We start from the raw sequence: 24,244 nt of genomic DNA, 5'->3' as shown, positions 1-24,244 counted from the left end.
ACTTACTGAAGTAAAAGTACAAAAGTATCAGCATCAAAATGTTCTTAAAGTATCAAAAGTAAAAGTGCTCATGATGCAGAACGGACCCACTCAGATTGTTTTATATATTCCAAATATATTATTAGATTATTTGTTTTGATTACCAGTTTAATTTTCTCAGGATAGGGCTCACTTTAACTACTTAATATACTGTTATGAGGTTTAATTAAAAAAAAGTCTTATCACTTTGAAATAATCATGTTTTTCATGTTAAATCTCAACCTGAAAACTTAATTTAACTTAATCTGGCAGTTAAATGTAGTGGAGTAAAAACTACAATATTTGTCTCAAGATGTAGTGAAGTAGAAGTATAACGTTACATAAAATGTCAGATTAAATGTTAATGTACTGATTGTCTGTTCTCTTGCAGGTCTGTGTGGTGAGGAGGGCCTACGGTGTCCTGAGGGGACGTGTCTGAGTGCTGACATGAGGTGTGATGGGACCACTCACTGCTCAGATGGCAGTGATGAGCCTTTAACCTGCGGTAGGTTTGGGGCACCTTTACCTGATTTACATCTCAACTGTTGGTTAACCCTCAGGAGTCCATCGATTTATTGAAAATACACATGTTTTATTTACAGTAATAACTTTATTTATATATGATATGTAGACAAGCTGAGAAAGCCAGTTGAAAGTGCAATCAAAGGAGCTTTCACAGTGTGCCATTTATGTTTCTAGACCATTTATAAATTGTGAATTTTCTTTCTACAATGAAAACTATTACTAGTTTTAATTTGCATGCAAATAGACTGTTTTGTAGTTATATTATTTATTATTTTTTCAGCTTTTTGTGTGTATAAATGGTTTTAAAAATGGTACATTTCCATTTTTGTTTGTATTTTGGGTTCCTGGCAGCTTTATACTTTAATTAAAATAAAATGAAAAATTTGACTGATAGCCAAGTTTGTGTGGAGAAAAAGGAGCCATGCATGTGATGTAAGGACAGACTGAAAGATGCTGAACAGAGACAGAAATGAATGCATAGGAAGTTGACAAATTTGAACCAAAATCTCCTGGACTTCAGAGGTTTATTGTTTGTGGTGCATGGATTTCTGTAATGCTAAGACCATTATCTCCTGCAGGTCGTATTTGCTCTATAGACAACGGTGGCTGCAGCCTAACGTGTGTTGATGAACCCTGGGGAACTCTGTGTTCCTGTCCTGTTGGATATAAGCTCTCTCCCAATGGAGTAGTCTGTGAAGGTGTGTGTGGCAGCACAGTATTCACTTTCAGTGTACAGGTGCATCTCAATAATAACAATTTCCAGTAGTTCAAGTCAAATAGCTCCAACCAAGTATTGAGTCATATAGATGGACATACTTTTGAGAGGCCAACATTTCCATATTAAACATACTTTTTAAAATTGGTCTTTTGTAATGTACTTTTCTTTTCTTTTTTTTTTCTTTTTTTTTTTTGAGACACTTTTTGGTCTTCATTAAATGTTAGCCATAATCATTATAACTAGAAGAAATTAAATAAGACATGAAATGTTTCATTCTGTGTGTAATGGATCTATATAATGTGTTATTTCCCCTTTTTGAATTAAATTACTGACATAAATAAATAAAGTTTTCTATGATATTCTAATTTGAGATGCACCTGTAACAGTTTCAGGATGATTGCTTTTCCAAAAATCTGTTTGATGCACAGCTTAAGCAAATGAAGCTAAATCAACTCAGTTTCTCCCTCTCCTCAGATGTGGATGAATGTGTCCTTCCCTCTGCCTCCTGTATGCATCATTGCACTAACACTGTTGGATCCTACTATTGCCACTGCAGAGACGGCTTCAAACTGAGTGGAGGCTCCACATGTCTAGCTACAGGTAACGAGACAGAATTTCCCCCGTTTTTCCAGAGCATGGTGCAATTATTAATTGTGGCCCTTCGACCTTGTTTGGTGCCAAATTGGCATCATCCTGAGCCATGAATAACAGAGTACAGGACAGGATATTTTGACTCATGGACCATCAGATTGGTATTTAAAACAAAAAATTGAAATGTAAAATAAAATCTTTTTCTTTACATTTTGGCCTTTTGTGCACATGCAAACTTTTTTAGGTCACTAAAAAATATAGTGTCTATAAAACTTGTGTGGCTCTCATGCATACAAGGAAAACTTGGATTTTGTTTTTATTCGTTGTATGGAGAATTTTTTTTTTTTTAATCCTCCGGGCCCACTCTAATTTATTCCCCTTTCAGACCCTCCGGGCTGAAAATGTCCACTTCCAAAAATGCGATTAAAAACTTTATAGATTAATATTTTTTACTACTTTTTTCTGCAGAGAACTCTTAAACAACTTCCGCCCTGCACAAAACTACCAAATGTTTAAACATTTTTGGCATTTTAACCCTTTAAATGCCAATTTGATTGCATGGTGTCACTGATGTTTTTATGAAAAAAAAACCACACAAATGTAGTTATTTTCCATACAATAAATAATTTTTGGCTGATAGTTTTGATCAGGACTGAAATTGATTGAACCCCAAAAAGTTAAAAATATATATATCAGTAATATTTTTGTAGCGTTTTTTGGAAGTGTCTTGAAGCGGACATGTCTGCCATCAAGTTGCTATGAAGGGGTTTTTACATCTTAAATCTGACACTACAGAAAAAACTAAAAATGCATCAAAATGAATTTTGTTGATAATCTGTTTGAGCAGGGTGGAAGTTGTTTAAGAGGTTTATGCAGAAAAAAGTTGAAAAAATATGAATCTGTAAAGTTTTTATAGCATTTTTTTGGAGGTGGACATTTTCAGCCTTAAGGGTCTGAAAGGGTAGTAAATTTGTACACATTGTATTATAGACCCATTAGAATTGTTTTTATTTTAATTTCAAAATATATCAAGAAAAAAAAACCTTCTTCCAAAAACCTTGCCATTTGCAGTATCACAGACAAAATGATTGCCAAAATAAAAGGGAAATATGACAAATATGGCTCAAAATGTCCGAAGTGGTCCCAGAGGGTTAAACTTTATTTATTTATTTTCATGAATAAGAGGAAAAACTCCATTTCCATTAATACCAGTGTACATGTGGACTAGCCCTTACTTAGCAAGTCATCATCTTATGAGGTGAACCAATCTGGATTTAGTTTCATCCCTCTGAGAAGATCAAGCCCAACAACAAAGATTATGTAGTGCCTTTGGACAAAAGATATCTGTGTTAATGGGCAACTTTGATGTAGAAGAGCGAATATCAAAAGCAAGAACTTCAATAAGATCAAAGCCTGAACTTCAAATGGAAACCGTCAAAGGTTACATTAAAAAAAAACCTTGAAATGTTGATAATAAAAGGTTGACAAAATGGGCAAATATTACATAGTCATCAGGGTTCTTTTTTCTGTCCATGTATTCTGCCCTACAAAGCCTAACTGCAGTAACTATTCAAAGGGTGAAACTGACAAAAACTGCTTTAAAGGTTTTTAAACGTTTCTAACTGGCCAGCCAAATGGGTTATAGGTAGGTGAGTGATACTTATTTCTACTTGTATTGATTATGTAATTTTTACGCCAAAAAATCATGACCTTTGACCCCAAAAATGTAGTTACTGCACTCTGGTTTTGCGTTGCTGTAAAAGGATCTAATAGTGATGCGCAGAGTGCAATTACTACAATTTTGTTGTCTTTCAGCTTTTATATTTTGTTTCTAGTGAATAAACATTTTGAAATTGATTTTGTAATAAGTTGTATTTAAAAGTGTTTAACAACTCTATTCAAAGATTTGTGTATTTGAGACTTAATATGATAAAGTAATGCTATATTTTAGTCTTAATATCATTTTATCTCACTTTTTTACTAAATCATTATCTAGGTAATAATTTCCCTATCAAATAAATGTATAATTTCTATTCTTGTCTTCACTATTCAACACAATGAAGAAATCCAAGGCTACACTGTATCCGACTGCGGTCAGTGAACTTACTGCAGTCTGCTTTGGTTTTATGTATAAAAATGTATATTTATCCAAATCAGACCGCGGTAAGTGAAATTACTGCGGTCTGCTTTGGTTTTATGTTGGCTTTTGTAGTTACTGCAATTTTTATGTCATCTCTCCGAAAATCTAAAACTTTGTCACAAGATAAAACGGACATCAAGGAGTTCATTTTTGGTTATAACACAATTTCGACCAAAAATGTAGTTACTGCAGTTAGGCTTTGTAGGGCAGTGTAGGCAATTGCTTTTTTTTGATGAATGTTCCAACTTTGCAACTTACTACATTTGTCTTTCTATTTTCTGCTCATATCTCTAGTAATTCCACATGTCAGTAAATGAGAAAGTGAAGCTTACTCCAATCCAAATATTCACACTATGCACATTTGCAGGTAATGCTACCAGATTACTAACCATGCAGAGGAGCTCTATCGGGCTGTTGGATGTGAAGTCTCAACAGTTTGAAGTTGTCCAGACTCCAGTGTCCGACCCAGTGGCCTTGACCTTTGACATTGCAAGAGGCTCGTACTTCTGGGCTGACAAGCAAGGCAATGTTTACAAAAGTGATGGACAGAACAGCTGGACAATCTATATTGGTTGGTGGCTTTTAATATTTGTGCATATATATAATAAGTGTGGCCCATTATTATATCCATTTGGTCCACAAATATATAAATATATTTATTAATTGATGTTCATACTACTACAATGCAACAACAATAACCTGCAACAACCTATTTAACCTATTTAACATGCTAAAATATATTTTCTTCAATGTACAATATCTGTAAAAATGCAAAGTACTTTCATTTTCATTTATCCTTTATTTATTTTCTCGAGGAATCATTGAGGGCAACCCCTCATTTACAATGATGTCGAGAGTACAGAGAAACAAACTAACACAACAAATATATATGAATAATAAATGCCAAATAGCAGAATAGTAATTAGTATGTATAGAATGTGTATATAATGTATGTATGTCTCTTAATTTTTTTTTTTTTATATATTCTTTATTCTGTCTTCTATATCAGTGCCTGTACCTTGAGCTGCTGTGGCATCTAAATTTCCCAACTGCAGGATACATAAAGTCATATCATCATCACATTAATGCTGAACAAAGATTTCTCTCATGTTTAACAGGGGAAGCTGGAATCAAGGGTCTAGCCTGTGATTGGCTGAATGGAAACCTGTTCTGGACCAATCAGAGGACAGAGTCAATTTACATGCAGGCAGCAGAGGGGAACAGTTACACCACTCTGCTCAGCAAAAACATCAGTCCATCAGAGTTGGTGCTTCTACCTGTAGAGAGGTATCGTTAATAATAATCCTGGTCTCCTGCTTTTATTTATACAGTGTATGAAACCTGGAGAACAATACAGTTTTGCAGAAGTATTGAACTAAGCTGCTAAATGTTATGCACTCTGCACACAAGAATACACAGCCATCATGAATGAAGCCAAAAAGCTGATGATGTTCAAATTCCCTGCTCTCTGCCTCCCAGCATGATGTTCTGGATGAATACGGGCCACGGCATCAGAGTGACAATAGAGAAGTCGTGGATGGACGGGTCGGGGAGAAACACTCTGTCTGTGCTCACTGCTCAGGCAGCCCACAGCCTCAATGCTGACGTGGCAGCCAGGAGGCTCTACTGGATCAGTGACTTCAAGAAGGTTAGTTGAGGAGGGAAACAGTATAAAATGTCAGAGATATCCAAAGTGATGATCCATAGTAGGCGTTTTTTAACAGTAGACATTTAGATTTTTATAGTAGGAAAAACCCAAGTGTTACTAATAACCTTAACCCTCTGGGGTCTATGATGGTGGTGTCCTGATCAGATCATGTGAAGTTTAACCAAAATACTAGGTCACATGGAGCGCTGCATACTTGAATACTTTCTCCCAGTTGTTGTTTGACATTCCTAGGTCATGTAAAACCAAAGATATGATAGTTTTTATTTGATAGTACAGAAATATTTGAGCGTTGTGGAAGTTTGTTTTGAAGAGTTGCAGCTAAGAAGAGAGAAAAAGCCTATAAATACACGTTTTATGGGACTTTTTTGTATATAGGTTTATTTTATTTAATTTTTTACCATTTTATATGTTCATATTTGTATCCTATGTTTACATTTTCAAGTTCCAAAACAGTTCATTGAGCATATTTGTGGTTTTTATTGTAGTAAATAGTATAATTTTTCAACTCGGATTTCATGATTTTTGGGTAGTAGATTAAAGTGAGAAACTGTCAGATCATATAGGTGAAGAAAAAATGGATACCAAATATGGGTTTAGTAAACATTTTAGGGCAAATCAAAAGTATTCAAAAACGGCCAAAATAGGCTCAGACGGTTAAGGATAACCCTGTTCTTTTCAAATGTCCCAGTAAACCAAAATGAGCCATCATGCATAACACCACAGCCCTGAAATGTGAGCTGCAATATGAAATTCAGCCATCAATACATTTCCCATTTAGTAATTGCTAATTTCATCATTTCAAACTTGCCTTAGTTGCCTTATTCACTGAATTCTAAGGTCATGAGTGAAAATGAATGAAGAAATACTTCACTTATTTGTCATGGTGAGGAGAGAATATAATTACTAGTGATGGGCAGATGAAGCCTTGAGGCTTTCCATCCAATTAGTTAAAAAAAAAAAGGTTTGTTTCTCGTAGCTTCATGTGCTCACAAACGCCTGGGGTCTGAGCCTTTTTTGGCCGTTTTTGAATACTTTTGATTTTGCCCTAAAATGTTTACTATACCCATATTTGGTATCAATTTTTTCTTCACCTATATGATCTGACAGTTATTGTCTCACTTTAATCTACTTTATCAACATATTGAGCCCAAAAATCATGAAATCAGAGTTGAAAAATTGTACTATTTACTACAATAAAAACCACAAATATGCTCAATGAACTGTTTTGGAACTTGAAAATGTAAACATAGGATATAAATATGAACATATAAAAAGGTAAAAATTTAAGTAAAATAAAACTATATACAAAAAAGTCCCATAAAACATGTATATTTATAGGTCTTTTTTCTCAACACACGCTCTGAAGCCTTGGCACAGTCCGTCCCATCACTAATAATTAAATAGCCTAAACACTGTTCCAGTTTGGTCGGCGCGATGGATTCATTCTGCAAATTATTTTTTCTTTGTTATCCTTACAAAATGATTGTATTCAGTCCATAGAGACAGTGAGGGTGGATGGGACTGGCCGTTACTCCTTCACAGGGCTGTTCAACAGGAGACCGGCTCTCAGCCTGGCTGTGTTTGAGAGTTCCTTCTACTGGGTGGATGACAGAGGGCTGTGGCAGGTTCCCCAGAGCCAACCAAACCAGAAGAAATTCATCTGGAAAGCCACACTGCCAACATTAGCCGTTTACCACGAGCTACAGCAGCCTCAAGGTAATTACAGTATTTCTTCCTTTAATTTCCAATGATTAAGGTTATGGTTTGAAGGAGTATTATAAACAATATGTTGGTGGTGTTCTCCTCAATCAGGTTCCTCTGCATGTGTGAAGACTCCATGTCAGCTCTGCCAGCTGACTAAAAGCAACCCTGTCGGATTCACCTGCGCTTGTCCCATCTCCAAAGTGCTGATGCTTGACGGGTCATGTGAATGTAGGTTTACAGTAGATTTTACATTTCCTGTGATTAAAAAAAGCCCTGTTAACATGCAGTCATGGGAAAAAAATATTAAAACACTCTTGTTTTCTCTAACTTTTTCATTTTAATGCCTGGTACAACTAAAGGTACATTTGTTTGGACAAATATAATGATAACAACAAAAATAGCTCACAAGAGTTTAATTTAGTTGATATGTAGTTATTTTCCATGGTTTTCTTGATAATGATTTTGGTTATTATCAAGAAAACCAAAGAAAATGTCTAGATATCAGCTCTTAAATTAAACTCTTGTGAGCTCTTTTTGTTATCATTATATTTGTCCAAACAAATGTACCTTCAGTTGTACCAGGCATTAAAATGAACAAGAAATTGAAGAAAACAAAATAATAATAATAATGCTAAATAATTTTTTCCATGACTGTACATTCCTGCCGATGGATCATTAAAATGTGTTCATCTGTTTTGTCCCACAGATCCGAGGTTTATATATGCCACCATCACCAACATAAACCTGCTGGAGTTTAGAGGCACAGAGGCAATTAAAACCCAGCTGTTTACCACTGGCGATGGCATCTTGTCATTTGACCTGGACTGGTACAGAGACTGGCTGTACTGGGCCAATCAAACTGGGCATATCCAACGCACCAGTCTAACCCAGGTCAAGACTGAGCTGGTCCCAACACCTTTGCCAGGTTAATGCTTTGAGTTTTCATCTAATGTTGCTATCTTAGTGGAATAAATAGAACTCCACAACGCAAGCCCTAGTCTTCTGTTCAGGTCGAACTGACCTGTTTTTAAAGTTTTGTTAAAGAGAAAATGAATACTGACATTTTACAAGGTCAACCAGCAGCAGTGTTCTCAACATTTTGCACCTCCCAAATTGAAAGGTAATTACACCATTCATAATAAAAAATAAAAAAAACATCAAATACTATTAAAACACAAATTCTTAGTTTGATTTAAAGGTCTAATTGGGACAGGGCCAATATGTTTGCTAACAGCGTTGGGGGGGGGGGGGGGGGAAGGTTTAAAAATGGTGAAGCATTTATTATGACAGAGTAATATTCACTGTATTATCACTTAGCTAAAAAAGTAACCATTTCAGTAATTTATCAAACAAAAATTCCACACATTTCCTTGTGCCAACACTAGACTGCTTATTTCCTCATAGACTTCTTTACAGCCAAACTTTTTTGCAGCCAGTGCCGTCGCCCCCTGCTGACCATTAGAAAGAATGCAGGTTTAAGGCACAAATACATTGGATTGACTGTTTAGGTCCTGGAGGTTAACGCTTAGTTCAAACTCAAATCTGTAGAAAAAAATGAATCAGTACATTAAGAAAATATAGATTAAATGTAAATAAAAAATAATTGTTAGTCTCTTCAAGCTTGATAGTCAGTAGAGTGTAAGCCATGATCCAACTGGCTACTTGGTCTCATTACAGCAGACTTTGTTGTGGAAAATCTTATCAGACTACAAGAGTTTCTTAGAAAGACAGCCCTGTGCGGGATTTAATGAGTATCAAAAACCAGATACAATACTCAAGATACACAAACAGGTCTAATTCTGGTACTATTATACCTATTATTTGCATATTCATGCGTAAGATCTCATGATTTCCTGTTTCCAACTGGTGCACTGGGATTCCCTAAATCAGAGCCACTCTTATCTTAATCAAGCAGCTTTCCTGTACAGAGAGACTGACTGTTGGTCAAATTCTGTATGTTTGTCAAATCATATGTGATGCATTTTTAAACTGCTGTGTTTAAAAATGCATGTCTGATATTTTAATACATCTTCAAATTAATTCCACAACAACTTTCCATCTGCTCACTTCTGTCTTTTCTCTTTAGTGTGTCTGATAAAAGTAGACTCGAGGAGAGGAAACATTTATTGGGTATCATGCGACCAAAAGAGCATCGGCACCACCACCGCCGACAGTCGCTACCCACAGCAGCTCTACCACACAACAAAGGAGATCCGAGACCTGTATCTGGACTGGCTGAGGGGAGGCATCGTCTGGCTGGAGGAAGACCGAGTCCTCAGCATGAGCATGATGGGAGGCAAAGCCAAAGAGCTGCTGCAGTTAGCAGGAGGTGTCAGAGGAAACATCGCCTTCGACCCGCGGGCCAACAGTCTGCTCTGGAACTCAGAAAGGACAGGTCGGTATCTTTCACACATTGGAGTGATAAAATGTTTCTTAAATGTCTCTCAAGATGTGGCTCCTCAGTAAGAGCATAAATCAGTAAGATTAAAAGCATTTGCAAAGAAGTGAAATAAAGTAGTAGGCTGTCTTGTAGAAGATGAAGTGTGCATTATAAGAATAGATATTGAAAATAGTTCTAAATATTAGTTTAAACATCTGCAGGAACTAGACAGTTGTTTTTTCAATATCTGTTTTTTGCATTGCTACAGTGAATGCACCTGTTACATCTAATAAACTGGTTTGTAATTACTTTAAAAAAGAATACCTTTAAAGTTGTTGAATCATGTCTGTTTTTTAAATTTCATCCACATAAAACATGATCAAGTGCGGAAATTTCCTGTGATCAGCAAAAAGAGCTGATGTCCAAATAGGTTCGAATGGGATTATTTAGATTTATTTATTTGCATAGTTATAATAACATAAAATGACAAAGATAAATAATGTAACGTGCAGGGAGAGGCGGAAAACCCATATGGGCTTATTTAAAGCCTCCACCTAAAATTTCATAATTTCATAGTTATAATAAAGTAAAAACAAACTGATAGAATAGAAAAAACATATGTATCACATAAAAAACAAGTTAAAATGACAATAACAAAAATAACAATATAAAAACAAAAATATGAGCTTGATATACAAATGTATTTGTGTGTGAATTAGAATTTTAAAACAGCAGTTAAACGGGCTTTTAGACATATTTTGAAACATTTTATAGAGATGGAGTTCTTTGCCATTATGCAGTTTATAATAATGGTTACTTTGGCTCTCAATCAAGAACTTTGAAACTAGTGATGCTGAATGGGATATGAGACTTAAATATTTCCGTAGTTTACAGGGTTGTTGAATGAGTTTTCTCTTTTTACAGGTTTGACAACAATGAGTTTGCTGCGAGAAAGAAGCCATCAAGCTGGCAGAAGATGGATCATTTCAGGCTCGGTCATAGCTGCCTTTGAGCCCTTCCTGTTGTCCCTCTCTGATGATGTCATGACTCTGTGGGACCGGCGTGATGGGAGCTCGCTCCAGAACACGACTGTGACGGGTCATGTGCTCGGTGTAATGGCTGCACTCAGGGAAATCCAACCAGGTCAGTAATGGCTATCAAGATTTTAAATGCGCATAGATACAGGTACATCTCAATAAATATAGTAGAAAAATTTATTTATGTCAGTAATTACATTCAAAAAGTGGAAATAACACATTATATAGATCCATTACACACAGAATGAAACATTTCATGTCTTAATTTATTTAATTTATTGTAATTATAATGATTATGGCTTACATTTAATGAAGACCTAAAATTCAGTGTCTCAAAAAAATATATATGACAAAAGGCTAATTTTTTAAAAAGTGTTTAATATGGAAATATTGGCCTCTGAAAAGTATGTCCATCTATATGACTCAATACTTGGTTGGGGCTGTTTGACTTGAATTACTGGAAATAGACTTGTCCATCATATTCTAATGTATTGAGATGCACTTGTATCTTTTTTTATCTGATTCAGTTAAAGGTAGATACTTATTGGCTTATAGCACTTTTTGGTACAGGATGTTTTTATGAAAGACACAGATTTGTATTCTCACCTGACATCATTTTCTCTATTCCAATCACTAAAACGTAGTGCCCGATACTCCAGTCTGCATTGAACCCTTTCTGCTGTGCCGCCACACATCAACCTGTCTCCCACAAGCCCAGCTGTGTGACGGCAAAAAGGACTGCCCTGATGGAGATGATGAGGATTTTTGTATCACCACATGTCCATCTCAAGGTAAAGGATCAATCTCGCTTTTACATACTTGTCAGGACTGGCAGTGCAACCTATAAAACCATTAAACATATCGATCAGTGACTTGAATGATAACTGTCCTACCTTTTTAAGAGATCTAATAATAATTTCTTGTCTAAAATAATTTCCTATCTTAGAGGATTTCCGGTGTGAGGACCGTAGGAGTTGCATCTCCAGGAATCTAATTTGTGATGGTCGTTCTCATTGTCGTGATGGTTCAGATGAGGTCAACTGTCCAACTGTAGCTTCCCCTGCAGCTCGGACAAACACCCTGAAGTGTCGCACCGGCTCAAAGCCATGTAGAGACGGCACAGAGTGTGTTTTATACAGCCACGTGTGTGATGGGGAAAAGGACTGTCGTGATGGATCAGATGAGGCCGACTGTCCAAGTGTAACTTCACCGGCAGTTCAATCGAACGTTCTGAACTGTCGCTCAGGCTCAAAGCCCTGCCAAGACAGCACAGAGTGTGTTTTCTACAGCCAGGTGTGTGATGGGGAAAAGGACTGTCGGGATGGTTCAGATGAGGTCAATTGTCCAACCGTAGCTTCCCCTGCAGCTCGGACAAACACCCTGAAGTGTCGGTTGGGTTCAAAGCCATGTAAAGACGGCGCTGAGTGTGTTTTATACAGCCACGTGTGTGACGGGGAAAAGGACTGTCGGGATGGATCAGATGAAGAGGGCTGTGGTGAGGATGTCATCTCACTTATTGGAATTCTTTTTTTAAACAAAGTCTTTATTCAAGCTTGAATGTTACATTCTCAGAAAATACACAATAAATCACTTTTCGGCAAAAAAACGTACAAACTGTAGATGATGGTAACACACAGAGGAAGAAACACGCAGAGGAAAAAATGTATTAATTAAAATATGTAAAATGATATATAATTTACTTAGCAAGTAAGTGACAATCAGAGCCCATAAATTCAAAAATGGATATAACTTCAGATGGAGCTTTGTAGTTATTTTTTTTCGTCATGTACACCTTCGTTAACATCTCTTACCATTGAGACAGTGTGGGAGGCAGCGGTTTCAGCCAAGGTCGAATTATAATCTTTTTTGCCACCAGTAATAAAATATGCAACAATTAAATCCTACAGTCATCTGTCGCCCCACTTATTGGAATTTAATTTAATACAATTTAAAAATTATTAAATTGGACATTTCCAGTTACATTTTTCATGGTAATGTAATATTTGCTAATAACTAACTTGAAGGGAGAATTTTTTTTTTTCACCCTGTTTTCTCATGTTTTTGTGGCTAGTTGATGGTTTTTGTATTGCAGCAGTCCTCCGGCCACTTGCCCACTGACAGGCTCAGATTGTTATTATAAGTGTCTGACAACATTATGGAAATGACCCTACAGAGAAAACATTTTATTTACCTGTTGCTAGATTCAGATTGTTTGTTATTGTGTCAAAGTTCTGCTCAAGAAAAAAAATTTGTTTTGAGATTGCAGGTCATGGGGGACATTAGGGACATTTGCATAATGTTGTAAGACACTTAAAATGGCAATCTCAGCTGGTCAGTGACAAAAACACTTGAAGTGGACGTACATTGATGATGCGAAGCTGCCCAAAGGATTACTTTGCTGCCCATTACACAGCTCACTAAAAACATAGGAAAAAAGGGTCCAGGTTTCGATTTAACTTTACTATGTGATTGTGACTTTATCTTCAAGATGCAAAAGAACAGACGATGATGACCGCAAAACCAAATACTAATCCATCAAAAGAAATTCCACCAACAACCGAACTTCCTGCTTCCACTCTGCCGCCATGCAACAGCCCCTCTGTCCTCTGTCCCCATTCTGCTGCCTACATCTGCATCTCTCCGAACCAGTTTTGCAACGGGCGTAAAGACTGCCCTGATGGCTTTGATGAAGTAAACTGTGTGAAAAGATGCCCCTCTAGAAGTAAGTCTGGAATCTGGACTGTGTGTTTTACAATTCAAAATGCATGCATTACCCTGGTCTCAGATGTCATTTTTAAGATGGAGTCTTTTAGTGTCTGAGTGTCCTGAAACTTGGGGTGCTGAATTAGTTTTCCATAATTTCTGTCCAGCCGACTTCCGCTGCAAGGATCGTAGGAGCTGCGTCTCAAAGAATCTGGTTTGTGACGGTCGATCTCATTGCCACGATGGCTCCGATGAAGTCGGCTGTGCAGGTATAACTTCTTCTGCAGCTCAAGCGAACGTCCTCAAGTGTCGCCTGGGCTCCAGATTGTGTCGAGATGGGACAGAATGTGTCCTCTTTAGTCACATTTGTGACGGAGAGAGAGACTGCCGGGACGGATCAGATGAAGAAGAATGTGGTGAGTATTAATGCAAAATATATGACCTTTGTACAGAAGCACACTTTGTTGTTTTGTCCACTTCAGCTAACTCCTGGTGTAATGTTTCTAGATGCTACAGACAGTGCCACCACCATTCTAGCACAAAATCTCCCCTTAAATGAATCTCCTGCACCTGTCGAGTCGTTTACTCAGCCTCCCACTGAGCCGCCCTGCACCAGTCCTTCATTCCAGTGTCCAGGTTCTTCTTTATGCCTCAACCCAAAACTGATATGTGATGGAAAGAAAGACTGCCCCGATGGATCAGATGAGAACTGTGTAAAAAGATGCCCTTCCAGGAGTAAGTTATTATATGTGGTTCTTTAAAAAAATGAGTTTACAACAAATACATCAGTACTTACTATGCAAGTGTGACCTAAAGCACAGCAAAGTTGGTCCCACTCATGTCTTTGAATATTCTTTTCCTCTCCATAGTTGACTTCCGCTGCAATGACCGTCGAAGCTGCGTCTCAAGGAATCTGGTTTGTGACGGTCGCTCTCATTGCCACGATGGTTCAGATGAGGTCGGCTGTGCAGGTTTAACTTCTCCAGCAGCTCGAGCAAACGTCCTGAAGTGTCGCCTGGGCTCCAGACTGTGTCGAGATGGGACAGAATGTGTCCTCTTTAGTCACGTTTGTGATGGAGAGAGAGACTGCCGGGACGGATCAGATGAAGACGGATGTGGTGAGTTTTCGTGGGAGCTTTGCCTTCGCAAAGTGGAGTAAATTTGAAAATGCTTTAGAGGTGAGCACAGTCTGTGAATGAAGCAGATGAGTTCCAGTTGATTTTCTGTTATAATCCAAAACTTTTCCTTGTTTCATATTTTTTAAAAAGCCTTGTAAATTTTAACATTTCAGCAAGTATATTCATTTGAATTAAAGATATATTTTCACAATAATATTTGAGAGGTTCGTAAAATAAGCAAGGTTATTGCTAAGAATCAAAGTTAAGATATGGCAATGATGCCTGTGGTTTGTGTTGGAGACTAATAGAAATCTTGGACTTATATTTATTGTAATTATTATAAAATAATCCTGTGGTGATTATATTTTATTAACTGTTGTGTTCAATTCTCAGATGCTGCAGAGATCGCCCCTACCACTGCAACAGAAAACGTCCGTTCAAATGAATCTCCTGCAGCTGTCACACTGTCAACTCAACTTCCCACTGAGCCGCCCTGCACCAGTCCTTCATTCCAGTGTCCGGGGTCTTCTTTATGCATCAACCCAAAACTGATATGTGACGGAAATAAAGACTGCCCTGATGGATCTGATGAGAACTGTGTAAAAAGATGCCCTTCCATGAGTAAGAATCAGATTATGGGGATTGATTGAGAGTTTTTCCCTTGTCTCAACTACACTACAAAAGAGGAAAGTTATATTGTTGTTCAATTGTTGCTTTTCAATAACATTTGATATATTGAATTCTTCCCTCCTCAGCTGATTTCCGCTGCAAGGACCGTCGAAGCTGCGTCTCAAGGAATCTGGTTTGTGACGGTCGCTCTCATTGCCACGATGGATCCGATGAAGTCGGCTGTGCAGGTCTAACTTCTCCAGCAGCTCGAGCAAACATCCTGAAGTGTCGCCTGGGCTCCAGATTGTGTCGAGATGGGACAGAATGTGTCCTCTTCAGCCACGTTTGTGATGGAGAGAGAGACTGCCGGGACGGATCAGATGAAGAGGAATGTGGTGAGTATTCATTCAAAGGCGTAAAGAGGTAATAAAAGCAAAAGGCGAGTTTCCATTAGGTACTTTTTCCCTCTAGTGAGCCGCTATGGGTGTGGCTTGGGAGAGAGAATCCGCCCAACTTCACTGGTGAGTGGCTCAGAAAGTTCCTGCCTCGGCTAGGTATTTTTCTAAGCTGCTACTGAGCAGCGATTTCGCGCATGCGTGATTCATTTGCAGACTGGACGCTAACGGGTTAGCATCTCCTGCTCTGACTGCAGCTGGGAGAGACTGCTGCGGGAGGACTGGGCCGCTTGTGAGTACTCTGCGACGGCGCTACTCGTTAAGAACGGTAGGAACGAGTCTCCAAACATCTCCAATAACACTAGAAAAAATCACTTGATTTGTCGCTAGTAAAAAAATGTTTAAAGAGTTGCTCGAGGGGTCTGTATAGTCTCTAAATATAGCGACAAAGTTGCTAAGTTGGCAACACTGCTTGCCGCATCGGCCTGTTGTCACAATAACTCCGTTGGTTAGCCGCTACAGAAGTAGCTGTGTGGAAACAGAGGTCGAGGGGAACTAACTAGTGGGCGGAGCCAAAACACTCAGCCGCTTTCCAAAAAGTACTCAGAAAGTACTCAGTGGAAACACACCTAATAGTGCTTGGTAGAGAAGCACTATTACAGCACTTTGCTGCTTTAGACCCAGTCTAATAAACAGCTTTGATGTTTACACTTTTCCAATTTACTCTTGGTGTAATATTTCTAGATGCTGTTACTACCGCTGAGCCATTCACTCAGCCTCCCACCGAGCCGCCCTGCACCAGTCCTTCATTCCAGTGTCCAGGTTCTTCTTTATGCCTCAACCCGAAACTGATATGTGATGGAAAGAAAGACTGCCCTGATGGATCTGATGAGAAGTGCGTAAAAAGGTGCCCTTACAGGAGTAAGTAGTCAGATTATTGACCAAAATTTGTAATGGGACAATAAATGTACCACTGACAACTTCAGTACCTATTCTGTAAATCTGAAGTATACAGAGGAAGTCTGATAAGATTCCACTCATATCTTTAAATACTACTTTACCCTCCACAGGGGACTTCCTTTGTAAAGACCGGCGAAGCTGTGTCTCAAAGAATCTGGTCTGTGACGGTCGCTCTCATTGCCATGATGGCTCTGATGAGCTGGATTGTCCGAGTGCAACTTCATCTGTCGCTCGAGCAAACGTCCTGAAGTGCCGAATGGGTTCAAAACCATGCAATGATGGAACAGAGTGTGTTTTATACAGCCACGTATGTGACGGAGAGAAGGACTGTATGGATGGGTCTGATGAACAAGGATGCCAAGAAACCTGCAAACAAGGTGGATTCACTTTAAATTTTTGAAGTGCTCATTCAATTTATTAACTTAAATCTCACTACAGAACACCATACTATAAATAGGCACTAAGATTAGCTCTAATGCTGCTTCATTCAAACAGCTTTACTTTGTATTTGTACTCTACTCTAGTTGAGTTTCAGTGCTCCCATGGGAAGATGTGTATCCCTGAAGCTGAGGTTTGTGATGGCAAGTCACAGTGTCGGGACCAGTCTGATGAACTGGACTGCTGGAAGAAAACTAAAAGTTGCGAGCATCGCTGCACTGACGGCAAGCGCTGCATCCCAAAGAAATTCCTGTGTGATGGAGAGAAAGACTGCCTGGATGGTTCTGATGAGGTGGGCTGCGGTAAGTCAAATATTTATATATATTATATAAGTATTTTTTATATAAGTATTGGCCAACTAGAGCTGCAGAATTCCTACCACCAATGAGAGTTTAAGAGCTGTGATTTAAGAGTTGTAAAAACGTAGTGATGGAAGTGATAAAAAAAACTAATGGAGCATACTTTGTATGCATACATGTACCCTTTTTTGGCTTACTTTAAGTTTAGCTAGTCAACAATGCTGCCATTGTTCCACAACGCCTGAGTTTAACACTTAGTTTTCTCCTTTCCAGACCCTGTTAATGCTGCATCGACAGAGACTCCCATTGTTGAAACTCCTGCATCAACTTGCTTCACCCCTTCAATGCTCTGTCCAGATTCAGCACTGTGTATCTCTCAAAACCAGCAGTGTGATGGACAAAGAGACTGCCCTGATGGATCTGATGAAAATAACTGCATGGTCCAATGTAAAAATCCAGGTAAGTTTGAGTGCAGCGATGACCATGAGGCAAAGGTAATAATGATGCCAAAATGAATATTCTCTGCAATATCGTGGATCGTATTGCAAAATTAGTCAAAAAAAATCACAACAATTAGGAATTTATAGTTCCTATTTTTCTTTTTTGCAAAACATTCACTGTTCTATTGACTCCTCCATGCACATCAGGTGACTTCTTATGCAGGAACCGGAGAAACTGCGTCCCCATGATGCAGATGTGTGACGGTCGTGCCCACTGTCCTGATGGATCTGATGAGATGCAGTGTAAACCAGCAGATCCTTCCCCTAAAGGTAAGCCATTAAGCAAAAAAACAGTACAACAGCATGTAAAAGCAGGAGATCAGTCTTTATGACAACCAACTTATACCAAGTATACAAACCATTTAGCTCAGTCCAACCTACTCCCTGAGTGTTGCCCAGCTCTTAAACTCACATAACTTATATTACATAATTTGTTAATTATAGAAAAACAATCCCTGACTTGACTGTTTCCTTGCCCAGCTCTCGAAATCTGTACTGGGTGTCTTCATAATCTTTTAAATGCACAATGTTTTTCTTTGCCAAGCCTCCAACACTGATCTCAGCGACAGATCGGCCCCACTGAAATGCCGCAGAGGCTTTGAGCCATGTAAAGATGGCCTGGAGTGTGTCATGTACAGCCATATGTGTGACGGAGAGAAGGACTGCCAGGATGGATCAGACGAAGAGGGATGTGCTGCTAAGTGCAAAGCAGGTTTGTTATATTTGCTGAGCAATGCCGCAATCATTCATAATTTTAAAGTACATTTCAATTGTTTCCAGTGTTGTCGACGCTTTCTAGTTCATCCTCAGTTCTGTGGTGTTTCAAATCCACTTCTTTGTATTTATGAAGTTCTGAGTATATCATGGAAAAATCTCTTTAGTCCAGAGCTACATTTCAAATAAATCAAAATTACTTTATTTATCCCCGAGGGGAAATTCAGTTAGTCTGTTAGCTCTTGAAGAAAGAGATCTCTGTGTCTGATGCTGCCTCCCCAGCAGACTCCAGCATAAAACAACACACTACCACCACAGACTGTTAAAACATCTGCAGCATCTTATTACAGATGTCAAAAGATCTGAGCTTCTTTAAGAAAATTTGATCAGGAAAACAGTAGTTTGAAAATCAAAATCTCTTTTCTCTTGACCAGACGAGTTCCGCTGTGCTCACGGAAATAGATGCATCCCACCAGAGAAGGTGTGTGACGGGCAGAACGACTGTCAAGACCGATCCGATGAAATGGAGTGTTCACGCATGATGGAGGGCTGCCATCACCGCTGTGATAACAACACTCGCTGTATACCAGAGACCTTCCTGTGTGATGGCGAGAGAGACTGCGCTGATGGGTCAGATGAAGGAAAGTGTGGTAGGTCGACATATAGAATATTCTGTCGTGTGTGTGTGTCTGTAAACAACTTGACAGATGGCGAACAAGCTCCAAGAGAAAGTAGAAAAAGAAGCTGGAGTAAAGTTGAATGGCCTTTACTGTTGTCTTCATTCTCATGAAACAATTTTGTAAAACTGATGATATAGAAAAATTTAGCATCAATTACTGAATGGTAACTCAAATAACATAATATATTCAGAGATAATAATGTAAATATCTGTACGTAAGTTGTAAATAATGTAGATAGTTGTAGTTCACTGTTAATTTAGCATTAGCAACAGTTACATGCAAATAAACATTTATGTAACATATCAAAATGCACGACATCAACACCTGTGCAACAACAGAATTGACTGAAAATGTGAATATACCTCACAAGCGATCCCTTTCCTAGGCACAAACAGCGGGAGGAAATGTTGATAGCTGGAAGCTACAAGCTGACCGCATGGCATGTAGAAGCTAATACTTTAATGGTCAAAGTCTCTACACTCTTTTAAAGATGGATATAAAGCACATCTAGACACATCTCAGATAAATATTCACATTTCTGTTTGCTTCTTCCTAGGTTTGGTGTCCTGTGCCATTAACCAGTATCGATGTCTTAGCGGTCAGTGTGTGTCTGAGGCCCTGAGATGTGATGGATACACCGACTGTAGTGACCACTCTGATGAGTTGCATTGCACAAGACCCCCACGCTGCCCGTCACAGCTCCGATGCCCAAACAGCCACGAGTGCCTGCAGAAAGAGTGGCTATGTGACGGCGAGGACGACTGCAAAGACGGCTCAGATGAGAAGGTAAAGCACCACAGTTGGAGGGAGGTGAAGTAAATCTGTATTAATGAGCACAGGCGAGAATTGAGGGCGACTTTCCTTGCTTCTCGAGCATTTTATTGTCTCGTGGTAATGCGTACTGGAGCTTCGCTTGGCAAGTATGAGTGAGGTTTGGAGGAAGTGGTTGAATCTTTGTCTCATTTCTATCTAGAACTGCATATCGTCACCAACAAAGTGCAGAGAATACCAGTGGCAGTGTGGAGACAGCAGCCAGTGCATCCCTCTGTCATGGAGGTGTGACGGGAAGGAGGACTGCCACAACGGCAAGGACGAAGATAAATGTGAGCATGTCTGTTCTGAAATATTCAGTCAGGTTTAGTCTCAGTTTTAGACACAATTTGTTGTTACATACAGTCATGGAAAAAAATGATTAGACCACCCTTGTTTTCTTAAATGTCTTGTTCCTTTAATGCCTGGTACAACTAAAGGTACATTTGTTTGGACAAATATAATAACAACAAAAATAGCTCATAAGAGTTTAATTCAAGAGCTGATATCTAGACATTTTCCATGGTTTTCTCGATAATAACCAAAATCATTAACAAGACTCAATATTTGACTTGAACTACTGGAAATGGACTTTTCCATGATATTCTAATTTATTGAGATGCATCTGTAAATGTATTTTAATCACTGTAGAGGACTGCTGAGGAACAATGTATCTGCATTTTGCTTTCACAGGCAGCCAGAGAAAATGCCCCTCTCACCTTTACCAGTGTGGCAGCGGTGAGTGTGTGGACCCCAAGCTGTTGTGTAACGGCTTCACCAACTGTGCCGACAGTTCAGACGAGGGAGCAGGATGTGCTCAGTGGAACTGCTCTAGCTCATCAGCTCCGCGGTGCGACCACCACTGTGTCAGCACGCCAAACGGGCCGGTCAGTACAGAACACAAATGTTTTTCTGTTCAAGCAAGTTACTCAAGTGTATCTAGAAACGTGACCTACTGTAACACATGTTTTACTCTATTTTTGCCTAAATCATCTCCTCATGACGCCGGCCACCTATGGTAAAATCGCCTACATCCTCAGTTGATCAGATCATGTGATTTTACCCCTTTAAGATAATGGCCTATGTCAAGTGTGTGACTTAAGCGGATATATTATGCCTAAGTCAAAATAAAATGTGACTTAGCCAAATTTTTGAACATGCCTTTGGGACTTAAGCAAGATATGGTAACACTTTATTTTGAAGGTGTCTACATAAGAGTGACATGAGCGTGTCATAAACATGACATGGGATGTGTCAAGAACATTAATGACACTTTGAAGTAACATTAGTACTCATGATACTTGTCATGTCATGTTTCTGACAGGCTTGTGTGACTCTTACATAGACACCTTCAAAATAAAGTGTTACCATATCTTGCTTAAGTCACAAAGGCATGTTAAAAAAATTCCCTAAGTCCTAAGTTACATAATTTACACACAGTGTTATTACTATGCCAATAGCCATCCTTTGTTACATCCTTTTTGAGTGAAATGATCAATAAATGTCATATGTTACCCTTTTGGTGAAGTTTTTTGTAATTCCTGCAAAACTTCAAAAATGAGTTGGCCGATTATTTTAACAGGGTGATGATATGAATGGTGCACCGAGCTCATGAAAATGCCCCTTTTTGTCATTTTTGCAGAGCTGTTACTGTGCTGCAGGTTTCAGACTACAGTCCAGTGCCGTGTCCTGTGTGGACATTGACGAGTGCAATGAGGAGCCGCACGCTGTCTGCAAACACACCTGCCTGAACACCCGCGGCTCCTACGTCTGTCATTGCCTCCCTGGCTTCTACCTGGAGCCTGACAACAAAAGCTGCAAGACCAAAGGTACCTTAGGTATAGACCCGTCTCTGTCCCTGTTGAAGGAAAAGCCCAGTTGCATTTAGTTTATGTGAATGTAATGCTTTTTAGCAGCTGATGAATATTCTGAGCACTCGTTAATATTCCTGTGGTCAGTTACATTACTGTCTGTATAACTTTACCTTATAATTGAGCCATTAAAATATTCACTCTGATGTACTACCTATATCAAGTTCAACAGCTTGTAATTGAAGCGTATTACAATTAAGTAAACCTAGTGGCTACCTAGTGGTAAATCAGTCGAAACTATACTCTATATCATATAGTGCCTTAGATAATTAACTTCATGATGGTTTTAGTTATCATCTAAACTCCCTGCTTAACAACCCAGTGGATGTCACTGATTCATTTCTCTAGTCTCTGCAGCTAAATCTTCAACTTTGAAAAATATTGATGATTACATTATTATTAACTATTAGTTATTAAGTTTATTATATATAGATTATATAGATATATATCTCAGATCATTGAGAGCGGCCCTCATTTACAATGATGACTAGTTTACACTTTACTCTGAAATACCTGGAAACTGCTATTATTCTGCATTTTGCTTTTATTTAGTTGTTTGAAGCAGAGGCATGCCTATAATCACTTGACCATAATCGGAGAAAAACACGAGTTCAACTGCTGTTATGTTAGTGAGTTTTTCTGGCTCTTTCCCAGAGTGAGTAACACAGGCTGTCATGTTTCCGTCTCTAGATGAGCCTTTGCTTCTGGCGTCAGTGCAGTCAGAGCTCTTACTTCAAGGAGTCCACAGCAGCAACTTGAGCCTTCTGTCCTCTGCCAATCGGCCAGTCTTCTCCCTCGACTATCACTGGGCTCTACAGAGAGTTTACTGGCTGAGCCCGGACTACCAGAGCATCCGCTGGGCTCACATGAAAGACTCAAACAGCAAAGGGACACTGATCAAAGGTATGCATATCTCAGGAACTCTGCAGTTGTATACATTTTCTTCTGGATGGTTCACTAAATCATTTAAAGCAAATTATACATAAGTTTAGACTGTAAGTGAAAATCTTGTTATAGGGGTGAAGTCAGATTCCATCGCGGTGGACTGGGTTGGTAAGAACCTGTACTGGGTGGACGGACTGGTGGGCCAGATTCTGGCTGTAAAGCTCAGCGATACCACAGTGAGATCTCAGGAGTACACGGTGGTCCTGGGGGAAGATCTGGAGCAGCCAAGATCTTTGGTCCTGCTGCCACACAAAGGGTAAGCAGCTTAACCTAGAGTTAGGCCTGTCACCATAATTACTATATCCAGTTATCGTTCGATATATAAAATGGACACAATAGTTTTTTATGGACTCGATAATTGTTGTTTACATGCTTGCTCGTTTACGTAAGCCATCAACATTTCCGTCTCCTGTCAGTCAACCTGCTCTTTGTAGGAGGCGGGACACACAAACACACACACACACACACACAGTGGACGTGTTATAACGTAGACTTTTTGTGCTTTTTTAGTCATAGTGCAAATGTTTGACAGGTTGTAGGAATTGCCAAAAAAAATCTCCCAAACGGCTGTTTATATATTATTGATAATATATAATAATAGTCTGAGGGTCTGTTTTATTTGTTTTGATTGCAGTTTATTAATTTATGTTTTAATTATCTAAGATGTTTTAATATTTCTTTTCCACATTTCAATTCCAATGTTTAATGTTCGTGAGATTTAAAAATGCTTTGCTGTGGCATAGGATGAGCTCAACGATACCATTGTTTATCGTCATAGTTTCTGAGAAAATGTATCGTCCTAGAAAATGTGTTATCGTGACAGGTCTGCCCAGAGTGCTTTTTAAAAACGAAAATAATGTTAATGCCAAATTACATTATAAAACTGCATATTCTCCTTTTCAGGATGATGCTTTGGTCTGAGATCGGCAGCACCCCTCAGATCGAGCGTGCCGGGATGGACGGTTCAAAGAGGAAGGTGGTGGTGAGCCGAGGCCTGAGTTGGCCAGTCAGTCTGGCCTACGACCTCCTGGACAACCGGGTCTACTGGGCCGATGAGAAGCTGCGCTACATCGGCTCGGCCTCTCTGGACGGAGACAACATCAAGGTAAACCACATCAGCTTGTGAGAAAAATGTAACGATCCAATACTGTTTTAGCATCATTTCAGCAAAATGTATGATTTCATCATGATGATGACCAGGGGTCGGCAACCTGAGGCTCCAGAGCCACATGTGGCTCCTCAGGCCGTCTGCAGTGGCTCCCTGTTGCTTTGACAAAAAAAAAAATTATGTGGAATTTGTCCACAATTTAATCCACAACATTGTAGTGATTCTTACATGATCCAATTGTAAAAAAATATGTACCCTATAGACAGGAAAAATATAAATATATTAGTCGATTGAAATGTGCATCATAGCCTA

At 38.9% G+C, this 24,244-nt stretch overlaps 1 protein-coding gene across 3 annotated transcripts in view; it reads left to right on the top strand.

Annotated features, from left to right (window-relative positions):
• The window catches only part of si:dkey-88l16.3 (low-density lipoprotein receptor-related protein 2), a 37,466-nt gene that overhangs the window by 3,214 nt on the left and 10,008 nt on the right, over window positions 1-24,244 (top strand). The window contains exons 4-36 of one of the 3 annotated variants that reach the window (XM_059358425.1): window positions 410-523; window positions 1,122-1,241; window positions 1,736-1,861; window positions 4,360-4,563; window positions 5,111-5,279; window positions 5,472-5,640; window positions 7,155-7,377; window positions 7,474-7,593; window positions 8,072-8,290; window positions 9,452-9,760; window positions 10,670-10,888; window positions 11,427-11,573; window positions 11,729-12,277; window positions 13,271-13,504; window positions 13,653-13,901; window positions 13,993-14,220; window positions 14,355-14,603; window positions 14,997-15,224; window positions 15,359-15,607; window positions 16,352-16,528; window positions 16,678-16,944; window positions 17,092-17,307; window positions 17,578-17,763; window positions 17,952-18,074; window positions 18,349-18,516; window positions 18,953-19,168; window positions 19,755-19,984; window positions 20,172-20,301; window positions 20,702-20,895; window positions 21,651-21,837; window positions 22,570-22,782; window positions 22,897-23,080; window positions 23,728-23,929. In XM_059358425.1, coding sequence (XP_059214408.1) covers window positions 410-523; window positions 1,122-1,241; window positions 1,736-1,861; window positions 4,360-4,563; window positions 5,111-5,279; window positions 5,472-5,640; window positions 7,155-7,377; window positions 7,474-7,593; window positions 8,072-8,290; window positions 9,452-9,760; window positions 10,670-10,888; window positions 11,427-11,573; window positions 11,729-12,277; window positions 13,271-13,504; window positions 13,653-13,901; window positions 13,993-14,220; window positions 14,355-14,603; window positions 14,997-15,224; window positions 15,359-15,607; window positions 16,352-16,528; window positions 16,678-16,944; window positions 17,092-17,307; window positions 17,578-17,763; window positions 17,952-18,074; window positions 18,349-18,516; window positions 18,953-19,168; window positions 19,755-19,984; window positions 20,172-20,301; window positions 20,702-20,895; window positions 21,651-21,837; window positions 22,570-22,782; window positions 22,897-23,080; window positions 23,728-23,929 — 6,818 coding nt within the window. Of the gene's footprint in view, window positions 1-409; window positions 524-1,121; window positions 1,242-1,735; window positions 1,862-4,359; window positions 4,564-5,110; window positions 5,280-5,471; window positions 5,641-7,154; window positions 7,378-7,473; window positions 7,594-8,071; window positions 8,291-9,451; window positions 9,761-10,669; window positions 10,889-11,426; window positions 11,574-11,728; window positions 12,278-13,270; window positions 13,505-13,652; window positions 13,902-13,992; window positions 14,221-14,354; window positions 14,604-14,996; window positions 15,225-15,358; window positions 15,608-16,351; window positions 16,529-16,677; window positions 16,945-17,091; window positions 17,308-17,577; window positions 17,764-17,951; window positions 18,075-18,348; window positions 18,517-18,952; window positions 19,169-19,754; window positions 19,985-20,171; window positions 20,302-20,701; window positions 20,896-21,650; window positions 21,847-22,569; window positions 22,783-22,896; window positions 23,081-23,727; window positions 23,930-24,244 lie in introns of all 3 variants that reach the window. The other 2 variants (XM_059358424.1, XM_059358426.1) reach the window with 2 other exon arrangements.

Source organism: Centropristis striata, chromosome 19 (assembly GCF_030273125.1).
Source record: "Centropristis striata isolate RG_2023a ecotype Rhode Island chromosome 19, C.striata_1.0, whole genome shotgun sequence".
Lineage (NCBI taxonomy): Eukaryota > Metazoa > Chordata > Actinopteri > Perciformes > Serranidae > Centropristis > Centropristis striata.
This window is presented reverse-complemented; position numbering and strand designations above follow the sequence as displayed.